Source organism: Grammomys surdaster, unplaced genomic scaffold, assembly GCF_004785775.1.
Source record: "Grammomys surdaster isolate TR1022 unplaced genomic scaffold, NIH_TR_1.0 125671, whole genome shotgun sequence".
Classification (NCBI taxonomy): Eukaryota; Metazoa; Chordata; class Mammalia; order Rodentia; family Muridae; genus Grammomys; species Grammomys surdaster.
The window spans coordinates 304,064-321,054 of record NW_021620508.1 but is presented as its reverse complement, the minus strand read 5'-3'; the positions used below and the strand labels follow the sequence as shown (position 1 = coordinate 321,054).

General features: G+C 51.1%; 1 protein-coding gene across 2 annotated transcripts in view; it reads right to left on the bottom strand.

Moving 5' to 3' along the window:
• Mag (myelin associated glycoprotein) overlaps positions 1 to 11,967 on the bottom strand; it is a 16,404-nt gene extending 4,437 nt beyond the window's left edge. Inside the window, exons 1-7 of one of the 2 annotated variants that reach the window (XM_028787638.1) lie at positions 11,846 to 11,967; positions 9,821 to 9,876; positions 8,885 to 8,951; positions 8,395 to 8,763; positions 5,419 to 5,715; positions 4,823 to 5,080; positions 3,344 to 3,604 (exon numbers count right to left, since the gene is read on the bottom strand). In XM_028787638.1, coding sequence (XP_028643471.1) covers positions 3,344 to 3,604; positions 4,823 to 5,080; positions 5,419 to 5,715; positions 8,395 to 8,763; positions 8,885 to 8,930 — 1,231 coding nt within the window. In that variant the 5' untranslated portion in view covers positions 8,931 to 8,951; positions 9,821 to 9,876; positions 11,846 to 11,967. The remainder of the gene's footprint in view (positions 1 to 3,343; positions 3,605 to 4,822; positions 5,081 to 5,418; positions 5,716 to 8,394; positions 8,764 to 8,884; positions 8,952 to 9,820; positions 9,877 to 11,845) is intronic. The other variant, XM_028787636.1, reaches the window with a different exon arrangement.
• Between the last annotated feature and the right edge of the window lie 5,024 nt (positions 11,968 to 16,991).

Genomic DNA, 16,991 nt, shown 5'->3' with positions numbered 1-16,991 from the left:
TGTGTATGTGTGTGTATGTGTATGTGTGTGTCTGTGTGTGTGTGTGTATGTGTGTGTATGTGTGTGCATGTGTGTGTCTGTGTCTGTGTGTGTGTGTGTGTATGTGTAAGACAGAGAGCGAGTGAGCAAGTGAGAGAATTGTGACATATGTGCAGTTATACACGTATGGTTGAACGCACACGTGGGTGTCAGAGAGCGACACTGGATGCATTTCTCTATCACTTTACACTTACATTTTGAGACAATGTCTCTCACTAATACTGAAGCTCACCAACTGGCTAGCCAGAAGTCCCTGGAATCCTCCTGTCTCAGCTCCCAGGACCAGGGTTACATTTACAATGTTTCTTTTAACATGGTGCATAGGATTTGAATTCAGGTCCTCACACTTATGCAAAAGCACATAACCCACAGAACCACCTCCCCGGCCCCTAAGTTATGCTTTTAAAACCATGTTCTTTATCAGTCTTCAGCTACCCGACACCTCTCTGCTGGTTCTATACCAAGTGCTGGTACTGAGTGAATTCTGACCCAAATCTGCTCACGCAGGCAAAAGACCACCAGCGTGTTGACTCCCATTTTTAAGCCCAGAAGAATGAGCCAGTCACAATGGTGGGCAGCAAGTCTCAGGAGCAGGTACGTATGCACCAGGGCTGGGTAACTGTGCTGGAGCCTCTGTGCATGTCTGTGCAAAGCTAAAGTGAATAGGCGCTGTGCATACACACTTGCTGTGGCAACAGCCCAGTGGCAACGGGTAACACTGAATCTGAACTCAAAAGAAGATTCTAGAACATTTCTGAGTCACACCCACTCAGGACATCACAACCAACACACTGGTGACAAGTGTCTACTCCAGATGCTCGAGTGCTGGTGCCCTGCCTGTGTGCGTATTTCGTATCTTTCTGGCTTCCCAGAAGTTTCAGAAGAAGCGTACAACCCCTTGACATGATTCAAAGGATGGCGAGTTTGGGGGTGCCTGGCTTTGGCATCCCAACTCTGCCATCTACTGGCTGACTGTGGCCAGTGAGCCTTCAGGATGGAGAAGTAAAGGTAGAGGGGGGGACTTTTGGTTTGGGGTTTTGGGTTTTTGGAGTCAGAGTCCTGGGTACTCCGGTGTCACGGTGTTAATTTTCAACACTGTGGGAAGGAAGTCTCAGTGAGGGACTGCATAGATTAGGCTGGTCTGTGGGCATGCCAGAGGGGGATTTTTCTTAATTGACTCAAGGAGGGAAGACCCATCCTGAATATGAACAGCACTAGTTCAAACCCCGCTCCACCTCGACTGAATGAAAAGGAGAGAAAGCTGAGCTTGGCTGGGTTCACTCATTGCTCTCCGCTCTTGACTGTGGATGTGATGTGGCCAGCTCCTTCAAGCTCCTGTCAACATGATATCCCTAAAACGATGGGCTGTAGCCTGGAAAGGTGCATGAGTGAATTAAACATGTCTCCCCTAGTTGTTTTCACGAGAGTATGAACAATATATCATCAACATCAAAAAAATAAAAATAAAAAATAAAAAAACCTAAGATACCTAGGCTGGCCCAGGCTCCCTTGGTAACCAAGGGTAATTTCTGATTTGTCTGTCTCCACCTCCTGACTGATGGATTTGGGGTATGCGTCACTATATGGAACTTATATACTCCTGTGTCTGGAACCCGGGCTTCATACACGCTAGGTAAGGACTCTATCAGTTGAGCTGCCTTCCTGGTCCCTGGAGAAGGGGAAGGCGCCATTAGCTCACAGGAGGCTATGGGGTTCTGGGCTGGAGAGATAGATCATGGATTAAGGGCACTGACTGCTCTTCCAGAGCTTCTGAGTTTAATTCCCAGCAACCCACACGGTGGTTCATGACCCGCTACAGTGTGATCCAATGCCCTCTTCTGGCATGCAGGTGTATATGCAGATAGAACACTAACACATAAAAATAAATACATCTTTTTTTGTTTTTTGTTTTTTTTTTTGAGACAGGATTTCTCTGTGTAGCACTGGCTGTCCTGGAACTCACTCTGTAGACCAGGTTGGTCTTGAACTCAGAAATCCACCTGCCTCTAAAATAAATAACCATGAGACTCCAAAGACAGCATGAGATGCTTAGCATCCAGACAAGTATTTACCTCTGGAGAGAGGAGAAAGCAGATAAATCTTTGGCTTCAGTGACAAACGCCCACTTGAGTCCCAAGGAAAGACCAATGGGACAAGACGCAGATATCTAAGAACGCACAGGACACGTTCCTCTCATCCTCACAGTCATCTTACTCATGAGATGTTTTTGTCATCTCCTTTTGCAGGAAAGGAGCTGGAACTGGTCGTGTGGCTCAGTGGTAGAGCCCCTGCCTAGAATCCCACCAGTGAGGAGCTGGGGTGTGGCTCAGTGGTAGAGCCCCTGCCTAGAATCCCCCAGTGAGGGGCTGGGGGCGTGGCTCAGTGGTAGAGCCCCTCCCTGACACACATAAAGCCTTGGGTTCCATTGGCAGCACTGAAAGAGGTACAGTTTCGAGGTGAGTGCTTTAAGACAGGCAAAGCTGAGGAGGAAGCCCGGGGAAGAGGAGATAGCATTCTCTATTTGGAAACTCTTAGAAAGCACAAAGAAGTAAAAACTGGAACTTGGCTGCTACCACCTGTAGTGAACTTGGGAGTAGGTTTGGGTGAAGTAGAGGGAGTTATCCATAGAGAGCTCAGGCCAGGCACTAGTTGGCAATGTGTAATTGCTTTTACTTCTAGGACGTTAGCTTATAAGTGCGTCCTTAGCATTCCTCTGACTGTGCTATGTCTGCCAAGAAACTTAGTATCTCCTTGATCTCGTCTCCCACCTCCCAGGAGCACACCACAACAGCTCAGTGTATGAGTCCAGGGTGGTGGACTCTAGGTTGTGCAGAGCAGAGCCAGATTGCCTGGGTTCGACTCTCAAAACCTGCTACTTTTTAGCCGTGTGACCTCAGGCAAGTGTCCTAATTTCTCTGGCCCTCAGTTTCCTTCTCTGTAAAGAGGATACTGATAGAACAAAGATGAGATGGGTCCCTGAGCATAGCACATCCAACAACATCTGGTACCTAGCAATGCTCTCCAAGGGACAAATACCAGAGTTACCATCTTAAATCTGTAGCCAAGCAGTAACCACATGTTCCTGAACCCCTTTGGCTAAAAGCTCCTCCCACTCCCAGGACACGGGAACATGATGTCCTCAATGGGAGAGTCACACTCTTAACCTGGATTCAGCTCCTCTCTTCTTCCCCGTCCTTATCAGGGACAGACAAAGCTAAGCCTGGCAGGGATGCATGGGCAACTCCCAGTCACTCAGGTGTCCCCATGGAGCTACTGGTGGAAGCGAGGGGGGAGGGACACTCACATTCCACAGACAGGTTGAAGGCGGTGGCTCTCTGGCCATACTGGTTCTCAGCCACACACCAGTATTCCCCATCGTCCTCGGGTGTCACTGCAGGGAGTTCCAGCTGCAGCTGACTCTCATAGATGACCGTGGCCAGGATCTGCTTCTCCTTGAAGATGGTGAGAATGGGATCCGGGTTGCTCTGTGTGGAACACAGAATGGAGACCGTCTCTCCCTCTACGGCCACCACGGTCCCATTCACTGTGGGCTTCCAAGGTGCATCTGCGGGAAGACGAAATATCAGAACCTGTGGCTGGAGAGATGGCTAAGTAGTTATGCTCTCCCAGAAGACTGGGGTTCAATTCTTAGCACCCACATGACAGCTCATGGCTGTAAATCCAAGATCTGACACCCTCATACAGATATACACGCAGGCAAAACACCAATGCACATATAATAAAAAATAAATTATTTAAAAGAAAAAGAGGAACTCACCAGCCTTAAAAAACAATTGGAACCCATAGGAACTGCTCATCTACAGGCCAAGCCCCATCCCCAAAAGTGACCCCGACAGTCCCACCCAGTCCTGGCTGTCTCATTTAAACGAACTGTCATCCTGTCTTTTTTTCCTTTTTAATGCTGTTTGTTTACTTGTTCATTTACTTTTGGGACGGCTCTTGCCGTGTGGCCCCAGCTGGCCTTTTAGTTCACTATATAGTCCAGCCTGGCCTTGAACTCATGGCAATCAATCCTCCTGCCTTAACCTCCTGCATGTTGGAATTATGTGTGTAGTCTGGGATGCTGGCACTACCCCATCCTAGCTATGCAGACCTTTTGTCTTCATGTTGGGACTCATTTTTCCCATCTTGAAAACAGGCTTAGTAATTCCAGCCTCAAAGAATAGGGCTGAACATCCAACATGGGACAAGACCCTGCCGAGTGACAAGAGCTATTCTCAGCTGAGCAAGGAAGGCCCTTAGGGAAAGATGCAGTGTAAGGAAATAAAATACATTTTCAGCCAGAGATTTGTGCTATGGAAAAAAACCAAAAGCTTAGGGAGGAGGAATCGGGTGGTCATGTTTCTAAGTAGGATGGTGAGGGAAGGCTTCTGAGAGCTGAACAGGAGGCGTAGAGGATGCCAGTCAGAGAGAGCTGAGTGAACACTGCCTGTGACTGTCTTTATTATCCCCAGCCCCGGGCACTGTGCCTCAATACATATTTGTGAATGAATGAATGAATGAATGAATGAATACATGCATGAATGGCCTGTGCTTGATTCTCAGTTAAGGGTCCTGCTCCAACAGCATCCGTCTCCTATTACAACCAGGTTCACGCAATGAGGCTAATTGATACCCTGGGTATCCTCAGCCCTCCCATTAAACTACCGCTGCAAAATGCAGGTAAGTTCCTGTTGTTTAAGGCTAGTAGTTCCTCTGGGAGAAGCCGTTCCCAATGTCTGTTCCCTGCAGGGGTATATGGATGCCCTGGGTGGGGACTCACACATGACGCTCAGCTCCACTGTGCGGTTGTCCTGGCCGTAGGCATTCTCTGCCAGGCAGGCATAGACGCCGTCCTCTCCTGGGGTCACCTCCTCCAGATCCAGGTATAGGCTCTCAGCAACTGCCTCCCTCAACACCATCCCGTCCCGCATCCAAGTCAGCAGCGGTGGCGGGTTGCTGTCAGCCCCACAGAGCAGGCTGACGTGGGAGCCCTCAATGGCCTCCACAGAGGAATTCATCTCCACAATCACTGGGGGGTCTGAGGCCCGGAATAAGGCGAAGGGTCAGCGGGCTGATTGATGGGTGTATCAGATCCAGGAATGCTCCGCAAGCCCAGGCCCCGCCCCCAATCCCCAGCTTCCATGCCCCTTTTCTGGGTCCTACCCCTCCTGGACCCACCTACCCAGCAGACCTGACTTAACCATCCTAGGTCCCGTCCTCCAGATGCCACCCTCCAGATTGGTCCTGCCCCAGTACACCGCCCACCAACAAAGTCCCGCCCCCAATTCATACCCATCCAAGCCCCGCCCACAGTCTCCCTATCCTGCCACACCCTGCCCAGTCCCCACTCCTGCCCCAACCCGCACCCAGGCTCACACTTGACGTCCAGACTGGCGTAACCCTCGAACTGCAAGGTGGTGTTGGGGAAGGCAGCCTGACAGCCCAGACGGTGGCCATTGGCCTCTCTAGTAGGCACGAAGTGTAGCAGCGACACCTGCACCCAGGTGCCTTCATCCTCACGCAGCCGACCCAGCACAGTGGGCTCCCCCAGCCCCTCGTGGCCCAGCCAGCTCAGCTCTGGACGCAGCTCTGGGCAGTTGTCTGGCACCATGCAACTGACCTCCACTTCCGTTCCTGCCACCACTTCCGGGGGCACCACGATGTTGGGGGTGTCTGTGTACGAGAAGGAGAAAAAGGAGGGTCCTGGAAGCAGTCTCAGGCTGTGGGCATGCCCACCTGTCTGGCTCCACTCCTGGGACCTTATCCCTCTGAATGCCCAGGGCACTGCCTCAGCTATACCCTTTCCAAGTGTTGGTCACCCCTCCAACACACACACACACACACACACACACACACACACACACACACAGAGCAGTTCACACAGCCTATCAGGATGCTTCTGTGGCATATGGAAATTCTATTTTTTTTTTTTTTGTGGTTTTTTCGAGACAGGGTTTCTCTTATAGCCCGGGCTGTCCTGGAACTCACTCTATAGACCAGGCTGGCCTCGAACTCAGAAATCCGCCTGCCTCTGCCTCCCAAGTGCTGGGATTAAAGGCATGTGCCACCACCGCCCGGCTGGAAATTCTATCTTACTAAGTTCCTCTGTGGTCCCTGTATATATCCCCTACCTGGGTGAGCCGCTGGGTTGGGGAGGAGGGACAGTTGCGTGTCGGTATGTGATATTGTCCTGTTTGATTTTTGTGTGAACGTGAGTCATGTGGGAAGACTGAACTTCAACTGGGAAAATGGCTCTATCTGATTGGCCTGCGGTAAGCCAGCAGAGCATCTTCTTGACTGACTGGTGTAGGGGGATTTAGCCACTGTGGGGCAGCACCACTGTGGGGCATGTGGTCCTGGGAGGTATAAGAAAAGTTGGTGAGCCGGGCAGTGGTGGCGCACGCCTTTAATCCCAGCACTTGGGAGGCAGAGGCAGGTGGATCTCTGAGTTCGAGAGTTCGAGGCCAGCCTGGTCTACAGAGTGAGTTCCAGGACAGCCAGGGCTACACAGAGAAACCCTGTCTCGAAAAAAAAAAAGAAAAGAAAAGTTGGTGAATGAGAGGAGTAAGCCAGGAAGCATCCCTCTGTGGTATCTACTTCAGTCCCTGCCTCCAGGGTCATGTCTGGAGTCTCTGCCCTGGCCCTCAGGGATAGACTCCGACTTGAGCCTTAACTGACATATCCCCTGTCCTGCAGTGTTGCGTTTGGTTACTGTGTTTACCACAGCAATAGAAACCAAGCTGTGACCGGTATGGCACAGGGGTGGGGAGCTGCGTGTTTTGTGGGTGCCTGTGTGTGGTTCTGGTGTGCTGAGTGTGTGGTGTGTGATGTTGTCTCTCTCCACAGCGAGGCTGTAGTGTGTGTACTCACAGAGGCCAAACGCAACTGGGAAACTTAACGTAAGGTCTCTAGTTAGGGATGCCTCTCAGAAATCAGGCAGGGACTTCTATTTTAATCGCCAAACCTGGCCACAGCTACCTGCATTTTCCCCGATTCCACCCCCATCCCCCATTTATCTACCTTTGGACCTGATACATCCTCATCGATCTGGTTACTCTTTATTTTGAGGATCTTACTAAGTTCTTAAAGCTGACCTCAGCTAACTCAGTATCCCAGATGGGCGTGTAGTCTTCCTGCTTCAGCCTTTCAAGTAGCTGGAAATAAGGTCTATGCTATCAGGTCCTGTCTTATATTTCTCCTTTTTCTCTCTCTCTTCCTCTCTTCCTCTCTTCCTCTCTTTCTCTCTTTCTCTCTTTCTCTCTTTCTTTCTTTCTTTCTTTCTTTCTTTCTTTCTTTCTTTCTTTCTCTGTCTGTCTTTGTTTCTTTCTTCCTTTTTTTTTTTTTTTTGGTTTTTCGAGACAGGGTTTCTCTGTGTAGCCCTGGCTGTCCTGGAACTCCACTGCCTGGCTTTATTTTGCTTTTTACATCTATTTGTGTGTGTGTGTGTGTGTGTGTGTGTGTGTGTGCATGCGCACATGCCTGTGTGTATGGATACATGTGGGTATGTGTATGTCCTGTGGAGATCAGAGGACAACCTACAGGAGTTGCTTCTCTTCTTCCACCATTTCTACTCATATGAGTTCCAGTTATCAGATCTGGGGTGTCAGACTTAGGGGCAAGTTCCATTACCCACTGAGCCATTTTGTGGTCCCCCTACCCCACCCCACCCCACCCCTTTTTGTCTTATTCGGAATGCAACCATGCAAGACAAGTGCAAAAATTCAGCTGTTAGCCAAAAACTTCCAGTGTTGGTTTCTAGTGTGCCTGCATAGTAGGGGTCCTCCTGCTTCAGTGCCTTATTCTGCAATGACTCCCCCCCACCCCACCCCATTCCATCAGTCAGAGCTGGTTGCTGCAAGCCAGGCACAGCCCCCAGGCTTGAAACCAGTCACCCGGGGAAGTTAAGCAAGTCAAGCCTCTACCTCTGCCAGAGCTTAGATCTGGTGCTGCAAACAGCTTCCAGCCTTAAAACCATTCACCTGCTTGCTGCCTGTGTGTTGGAAACTAAGGGCCAGAGAACTTAATCAAGTTGCCCAAAGCTACCCAACTAAAGCAGGCAACTAGAAGCATCATCCCTGACCCCAGCTCTCTGTCTTTAGCTCCAGATGTCTCTAGACTAGTAAGGGCTATCTCAGAGGGCAGGCAGACCCCGTAGGGCCCTCTTTGTTTATGTCTGTCATCCATGTACCTCAGGTAGGCACTGGGGTTTACACCCAGCTAAATTGGCCTTTTCTGGGTCTGTCATCCAGAGCTGGTGGCCCAGGTGCAGAGGACACCCACCTGCCCCTCCCTCTCATCTCAGAATTGCTGCAGCTCCTTGGAGCCCACCCAACCCTGGGGGACCCAACTCACTGATGATGTCCAGGACGCTGTGTTCTGAGAAGGTGTACTGGTTGTAGCCGCCCAGGTCACCTCGGAAATAGTATTTGCCTCCCAGCTCGGGGCTCAGTGTGCTGAGAAGCAGGGTACAGTTTCGTAGGCCCAGGTCTCCCAACAGACGACTGCGGCCCTGGAAGCTCTCATGGACCACTTGTGTGCGGGACTTGAAGACCACCGGTGGGTAGTTCTTGGGGTAGGGACTATTGAAATACCAGACACCATGTACCACAGCCGGTCTGAGCTCATCAGGGAAGTCAAAACGGCAGGGGATGGAGACGCATGTGCCCTCGAAGGCTGAGATGGACGAAGGCATCCAGGCACCCCAGTGGCCCCCTCGAGAAGCTGTAGATGGGTGGGAACACAGAAGCTGAGGGACAGAGCCCACCCCCTTATCTCCAACAGTTCCCACCATGGGACACTGGGCTGGAATGTGTGGGGTGGGACATATCTCCCCAGCAATTACCTGAAATCATTATCCAAAACAGCGGCAGGGTGGTAAGGAATATCATCTTGTCCAGCACTTGAGCAAGCTAGGGATGGAGAGGGACAAGAGCAGGGTTTTAGAAGACCACAGGAGCCGGGCAGTGGTGGTGCACACCTTTAATCCCAGCACTTGGGAGGCAGAGTTAGGCGGATTTCTGAGTTTGAGGCCAGCCTGGTCTACAGAGTGAGTTCCAGCCAGGACTGCACAGAGAAACCCTGTCTTGAAGAAGAAGAAGAAGAAGGAGGAGGAGGAGGAGGAGGAGGAGGAGGAGGAGGAGGAGGAGGAGGAGGAGGAGAAGGAGAAGGAGAAGGAGAAGAAGAAGAAGAAGAAGACAGGAGGGGAGGGAGCACTGGGCCAAGGTTAACTGCTGTCACTTATAAATGCTGGGCTTCAGTGCTTCCGTCAGAGCTGGGTGCTGCAAGCCACACACAGCCACCAGGTTTGACACCAGTCACCCGGGGAAGTTAAGCAAGCTTCCCAAAGTCACACAGCTCAAACACGGGCCCAGACATCTCATCCCTGACCCCAGTTCTTCTTTCTCCCTGCCTTAGCTGCAGATATCTCTAGAATATTAGATGCCACTGTTCTACAGTGGACAGCTAGATGGTTCAGCGATCTGTTTGTCTTGTGTCTGTCATTCTCGTGGCTCAAGTGGGCACTGGGGTTACAACTCTGATGTCTTTGAGGTAGGTGAAATTACTGTGTGCATCTAAAGTCCAGGGGGTGCATAGCTCGCCCAAGATCACTTAGCTGGTCTGCAGACTTAGCAGCAGAGCTGTGCTGTCACTGCATGCCAGCGGCAGGTTAGTAAGCATTCCTGCTTCTCTCTCAGAGAGCGCTAGGCAGGTGCAACACTCCTCCTGAGGTAAGAAGCGGTTATTTGGATAAAGAAAACATTGGTATCTTACCCCTCACCTCAGTCTCCCTGAGTTGGCAATGTCTCCTGATTCCACTTGAAGTGGCCAGTCAACCTAGAACACAAGTCAGTCAGGGGTTCCAGGGTGAAACTCTCGGCGCCTGCCACCCTGCTTTTCCGTGTATACTCTGGGCGGTGTCTGTGTTGTAAGAACATCCCTGTGGTCTCTGGTACCCATGGATACCCAGGATGCTCCCACACAGTTTCAAAGATACTATTCCGCCACAACAACACCCCCTCCCCCAGCTGGGACGTGGGAGAGTCGTGGGGAAGGAAGGGGATGGTAGCTCTGAGATGAGGGGAACAGTGAGTGGCGAGTCCAGTGAAGGAGCAGATGAGACCTGGGGGTGGCAGGCAGGCAGGGGCCCAGCCCCATCAATGACCGGGTTTCACAATATCAGCATTCCCAGCATGCCGTGTGAATTCCTGCCGCCCTCTCCCACCCGCAGCAGGCCCAGGGTGTCCCCACCCTCACCAGAGGCCAGTAGCCAATACAAAAAGAGCCCTGTTCCTTTGGGGGTGTGGGTGCCCCATCCTAGGGACCTCCTGGGGGGTAGGTGGAGTGTGAGTGAGATTGGTTGTTCGTGACTGGATTCTGTGAAGGGCCAGGAGGAGCCAGAGGTGATGGCCCCTTGGCCCCCCCGCTGCCCTGTGGGTCGATCGGGACTAGAGCCAGGATTTTGAAGTAGCTGCTTTTCCCGGCCTTGGCTGGCCTCTTCCTACAGATGTAGACGCATGCCCAGAAACATGCAAACGCTAGAAGGAAATCTGACAGCCAGCAAGAACAGACTTACAGAATGGAGATTCGGAGACCCATGAAGACACATCCCTACCCTGACAACCCTGTGTCTGCAGAGGAGCATCCTGGTACAGGCTGTGCAGAGATCACCTGACTGCCCTCAGCCTTGGACATGCACACCTGGGTAGTCATGGCTCTGGCTGTCCTGCTCGCAAGTGTGCAAGTCACAAGAACCTGCACACACTGAGGTGTGACTACAGAGAGCTCCACCCAGACACACCTATGGACACAGGGCAGCTGTGACCCTGGCACCTGTGACTGGAAGGAACGGGAAATACCCAGAGGTAAGGGCCAATCAATTTAGCACAAGCAGATGGGTGAGATAGTCATGCACAGGGTGCGTTCTTCTCTGGGGCAGATTCTGATCTTGGCATATGGGCTCAAGCAATCTCAGCAAGGACAATGATTTGAAGCTCTCTAAAGAATCACAAGGCTAATAACTGCAAGACAAACAGACCCCATATCTATAGTGTTAACTTTCCACTGGAGAAGCCAGGACCACTGACTGCACACCTGTCACCCCTGAACTCGAGAAGGAAGGGCAGAAGGATCAAGAGTTCAAAACCAGCTTTGGTTATATTAGCAAGTTGAGGGTTAGCCTGGGCTGTGAGTGGCCCTACTTCAGCAAACACAAACAAATCCAAGGGACGGATGGGGATAGGGAAAAACACACCTACCAAGTCTCTTCAGTGACGTGCAAGGAGGAGGTAAGGAACACTAACACAGAAGGCTACACAGGGGAGGTAGACACACACTGTCACCCTTACTGTGCACCCAGGTGTTCACAGCTTGCTGGCCTCACCCACATCCACATGGTGGATTCCAGTGTCTGATGGCTCTGCACCGGCCCCTTTTTCCCCCAGTCCAGATCACTGTCCCATCTCTCCCAGTTTTGCAAACCCCAGAGGAGCTGGCCTTGCAGAAACTCCCACCATTGATGAGGTAGGTCCAGGAGAGAGGTCCCCTTGACCTTTCTTTCTGTCTCTTCTTCTCAAGGCCTCATTGCTGTTTCTGCTCCCATCACTGCCCCCACTAAGATCTTTGGTTGGTTTGGAAGCCCATTTTAAAGCAATACCCTGTTCCATTTGAAACGAGTGGCCCTCTGGTTCACAGTGGCAGGCACTCCCTGCTTCCTGGCATACCTGGCCTTGCACGTGTCCTGGTGACCAGCGCTCCCAACCCCCTGGGGGTGTTTCACCCTAGCCCTCTCTGCCTCAGTACTCACTTGGATGGTCTGGCTTCTGCACCCTCTGCTCCGCTGGCCAGGCTTACAGTCCCTTGGCCTTCCAGGGTCTAGGCCCCCACTTGCCAGCCCCTCCTCTGCCCCCCGGGTGCCAGGGGCCGCCTGCCTCCAGGGCCCAGCTCCTCCCTGCCCCCGGGGGAGGGGGGCACAAAGGGGCCCTTGTCACCACAGGGCTAGGCCTGGGACTGGGCAGCCTGATGCCTGGGTCCTACTAGCTCCTTCCTAGAGAGGATGGGGGTCTACCTTGCTCCTCCCCTTCCTCCATTAATATACAGCCTAATTTGGGGGTTTGGGAGGGAGGAGTGGCCTCGTCTTTCTGAAAGTTTCAGGCTGAAAGGTGGAACCTGTTGTCCTGGAAGAATCGGTGGCAACATTGTGATCTTGGTCCCAAGAGACAGGTAGAGACTGGTTGCCAGTAAGAGGAAACACATCCTCTCCTTGTATGGCTCCAGTCACCTCCACCATGCTGAGAATCACCCCCTCCCCCACCTATGTTTCCCTTCCCGGTCTGTTTTCTCCTTGACACTTCTTGTCCTCCGAAATGACCTTAGCCACTGTTTCCTGAGATCACGACCTTCCCCTGATGAGGATGAAGGCTCTGTCTGTATTGTTCTGAATCTGTCTCCACCTGTTAAACAAACAAACAAACATGCTCTTAAAAAAATTACGTTTATTGATTGACTTATTTTAGATTTATTTATGCTATGTGTGTGGGTGTTTTTGCTTGTATGTTTGTCTGTGCCCCATTTTTGGATCTGATGCCCATGGAGGTCAGATGAGAGCATCAGATCCCCTGGATCTGGAGTTCCAGATGGTTGTGAGCCACCGTGTAAGTGCTGGGACTTGATCCCAGGTCCTGTGGGAGTAGAGTCAGTACTTTTACTTACTAAGCCATCTCTCCACCTCCTTCTTTCTTTCTCTCTTGTTCTCTTCCTTCCCTCCTTTCTTTTTTTTTTTTTTTTTTGGTTTTTCGAGACAGGGTTTCTCTGTGTAGCCCTGGCTGTCCTGGAACTCACTCTGTAGACCAGGCTAGCCTCGAACTCTCGAACTCAGAAATCTGCCTGCCCTGCCTCCCATGTGCTGGGATTAAAGATGGGTGCCACCACCACCCGACCCCACCCTACTTTTTAATTCATTCTTTGAGTCTTTCTATATAGTGCAGGCTGGCCTCCAGCTCACTATGCATCTCAGGCTAGCCCTGAGTACAACATGGCTAAGTCTCCACAGTACTGATACAGATGTGTGCCACCATGTCTGGTCCCCGCCCTTTCATTTGAAATCTGTCCTTTTCTTTCTATAGAACTCACCATGACCGAAGCTGGTCACCCTGCCCTTGGGTACTCTGTCTGGTCCTGGCCTGTTCATCTAGCTTGAAGCTCTGAGAGAGCAGACTTCCCACAGAAGCCTGCCTGTGTACTTGCCTGGGGTCTTAAGGCTAGACTTTTGTGCACGCGAGACCATGGTGGCTTTCTGAGCCGGGTGAGGACCCTCTGGGTACGGAATCTACAGTCATCCTGAATCAGGCACGGGTTTTGTAAGGTGGACAGGGTGTTAGAGGTGGCAAGATACACAGAGCAGTTTCATGGCCCTTCAGAGGCCAGAGCAGGGGTTGGGGGTGGGGGAGTCCTTTCTTCCAGGAGTGAGGACAGGGAAATCCCTTAGACCAGGGAGTGGATCAGGAGTCAGGAAGACTGGGGCTGGGGGGCAGTGATACCCCCACCTCAGGCTCCATGATGTCAGCCTCTGCCCGTGCCTTTCCCAGTCTGAGACAATGGTCCATTGACAGTGGGGTGGGGCTTGAAAGCCTGGGTTCCGGAGAAGAGAGGGACCTGGTGCCTGGACTTTGAGGGTGAATATGAAGATTCTGAGGTGCCCTGTGCCACAGATGTCCAACCACACTGGACTCACTGAGCTGGTGTTCCTGTGTAGAGTGGGTACTCTGTCAGTTCCAGGTATGAGCTAGAGTCCTTGGAGAGGGGAAACAGGGGTAGGTGAGTCCCAGTGAGAGTCTGTGGCAGAGCCAGGGGATTAGGAGGGGCCCACCATAAGGGGACTGAGATGGACTCAGATGGACTGAGAGCCAGAGGGGAAGCAGGGGGCTACCTGTTACCCAAATCAGCTGATGCCTTCAAGAAAGCTGGTATTTGGTCTGCAAGGGCTGGGGGCTGAGTGCTGGGGACAAACGTCCAAACTAGAATGTATCACGTCACACCCTTTCAGGCTTCAATCTCAACTTCGGAATCAAGTTGCAGCAGGGTTACTTCCTTTTGTGCTTCAAGGAGAAGATCTACTCCTGCTCCTCCCCCAAGCCCCTCAACCTTGGGACTTGGAGGTTTGAATATTTGAATTTTGTTCTTCCTGGATCAGTTTTGGGTCAAATCTCCTCCCCCTTTTGCCAAGACATCAAGCATATTGGATTAGGACCCACTATAATGACTTCATCATCACTGTTGCCCTCAGTAAAGACCTACCGTCAAAGCCAGGCGCAGTGGCACATACCTGTAATCCCAGCCCTTGGGAGGTAGAGGCAGGAGGACCAGATCAAGGTTATCCTCTTCTACATTGGACCTGTCTTATCACCCACTCCCTCACAGGAGATCCCATCTGTAACTAAGGTCACATTCTGGGGTTTAAGACATCAATAGATAAACGGAGGGTGGTCATAGAGATTTTGTATCGTGTAATGACTTTTGCTTGTTAGCCCAGTTTTATCCAAAATAGCATGCAAACTAGAGAAGGCATCTTCAGACAATACGGTCCTGTTAATCACTTTATCTCTTAACACCATCTTGGGCCAGGGCCTGGGTCTTGGCAAGCCCAGGGTTCCTTTGTTGCTCATCATAATCAGGAATGGCTGTTTCATGTCAAGGGTCGCAACAGTGTGGTCCTCAGGTCAGCAGCAGCAGCGGCATTTTGTCAAAGGCCTGGGATGATAGCTCATTTGGTAGAGTGCTTGCCTAGTATGTATAAAACCCAGTGTTCTCACTGCAGCACCACACATACTGGGTATAGAGTCACATGTATATAATTCGAGCACTCAGAAGGTAGAGCCAGGAGGGAGAGAGGGTCAGAAGTCCAAGATGGACTTCACCTACATAGTCAGAGTCCAGCCTTGGCTATCAGAGACCTTGTCTCAAAAAAAAAAAAAAAAAAAAGAGGCAAGGAATGGAGAGATTAAGAGGGGTGTGTGTGTGTAGTGCTTAAGACCAGGTAACACTCTTCCCCAGAATTCCAGTTCCGTTCCTAGCACTCACGTTAGTCAGTTCACAACATCCTGCAACTCCAGCTCCAGAGGCTCCAGTGCCTTTTCCTGTTTTCCGAAGGTACCTTCACACACATGGCAGATACTCACGTAAATGCACATGGAATAAAAATGAAAAATAAACCTTGTAAAACAAAATAGAGGAAGCCAAGCATGGCAGTGCATGCCTTTAATTTCAACAGTCAATACGCACAGGCAGGAGGATCAATATCAATTTGAAACTAGCCTGATATACATAGCGAGTTCCAGGCCAGCCAGGGATATATACTGAGACATTTTCTCGGGTTTTGTTGTTGTTGTTGTTTTGGTTTTTCGAGATAGGGATTCTCTGTGTAGCCCTGGCTGTCCTGGAACTCACCCTGTAGATCAAGCTGGCCTGGAACTCTCAGAGATCCGCCTGCCTCTGCGTCCTGAATGCTGGGATCAAAGGTGTACGCCACCACCACCACCCTGGCTTGAACACTAAAACTGTAATCCGTCCGCTTCACATCTACACAGTTCTAGGACCTTCTGGAGAACTGTGTCCAAAAGTGAGAGGAGTATCTATAGCAATTCAGTGTAATCAGTAATGCTATAAAGCGGCCGTTTCTGCCGATGTAACAGAATCCCCCTGAAAACAGCTAACTGGAAGAAGGATACATTTTAGCTTATGCTTTTAGAGGTTCCTGTGAATGGTCGGTTGCCACCGTCAATCGTAGACAACCTCCAGGAACCTTCAAAGGTGCGACTCTGCTGACTTACTTTTTTTTTTCTTTTCTTTTTATTTTTGAGTCTGCGAAGAAGATGGGTTATTGTACAGGAGTTACACTTGGCCGCAAATGAGAACAGGACTAGTCCGGAATGCAGCAGGTGCTGGGGAGAGAGCCAGCGGGACTGGTTTTGGTTGTGAGGAAGGCAGTCAGTCTCTCGGGTGGTCTTAGCAAGCATGATGATGATGTATCAGATCCACTGAGACTTATTATTGACAGTAGCCGTCAGCCCTCTGCATCCCTTACCTCTGCTCCTCCAGCCTTCTCGGGTACACAAGCTAGTTTCCCTCTGCCTTATCTTTCTTCTCTTGCGCTTCAGCCTGCACATTCGCTTCTTTCCTCCACCTCTCCCTCCACTTGGCAGAGGAGTTTCAAGGAAGATGGCTTCAGACTCCCTAGAGCTGGAGTTAGAGGTGGCTTTGTGCAGCCTGACCTGGATGCTGGAAGCCAAACTCCAGACCTCTGCAAGAACAGTACAGGCTCTTAACTGCCAGGTCATTTCTCCAGGCACCTAGTCTACTAGCAAGTTCCAGGACAGCTGGGGCTACAATGAAACTGTTTTCAAAACAAAACAAAGAAACCTTGCCTCTCTGTTGTTGATACCGATTGTTCACGTTTAGGAACATTTGTCCGTTTTCAAGACAAATCTACATTCTTCTTCTTGACTGAGTTCAACAGGCAGAAGCACCAGTACTGTGGAGAGCCAAGCCGTCCATAGCAGAGTCCGCTTCCTGCCCCTCTGTCTTCATTCAAGAAACCCCTAACTAGTTAGCTTGTGGCCCTTGTCTCCTACAGCTCCCAGGCTGCTTGAGTCTTAGAAAAAGGACCTTTCAGTGGGTTGCGCAAACTGCGAATCTAGGTAATATGGCGACCCGAATTCACCCAGGGGTGACTGGCTTCTATGGACTGCCTTCATTCTGAAATACTCAAGTCATATCCTAAAACTGTGAGGGGAGAGGGACTTCTGAAGAATGTGAAAGGACAAGCCAGGGGGCGGAGCAAGCCAGGGGGCGGAGCAAGCCAGGGAACAGAGCTCTTCATGAGTTCCGATGTTTTCCAGAACAACGTGCTGTGCTGTGCTGTGCTGTGCTGCGCTGCGCTGCGCTGCGCTGCGCTG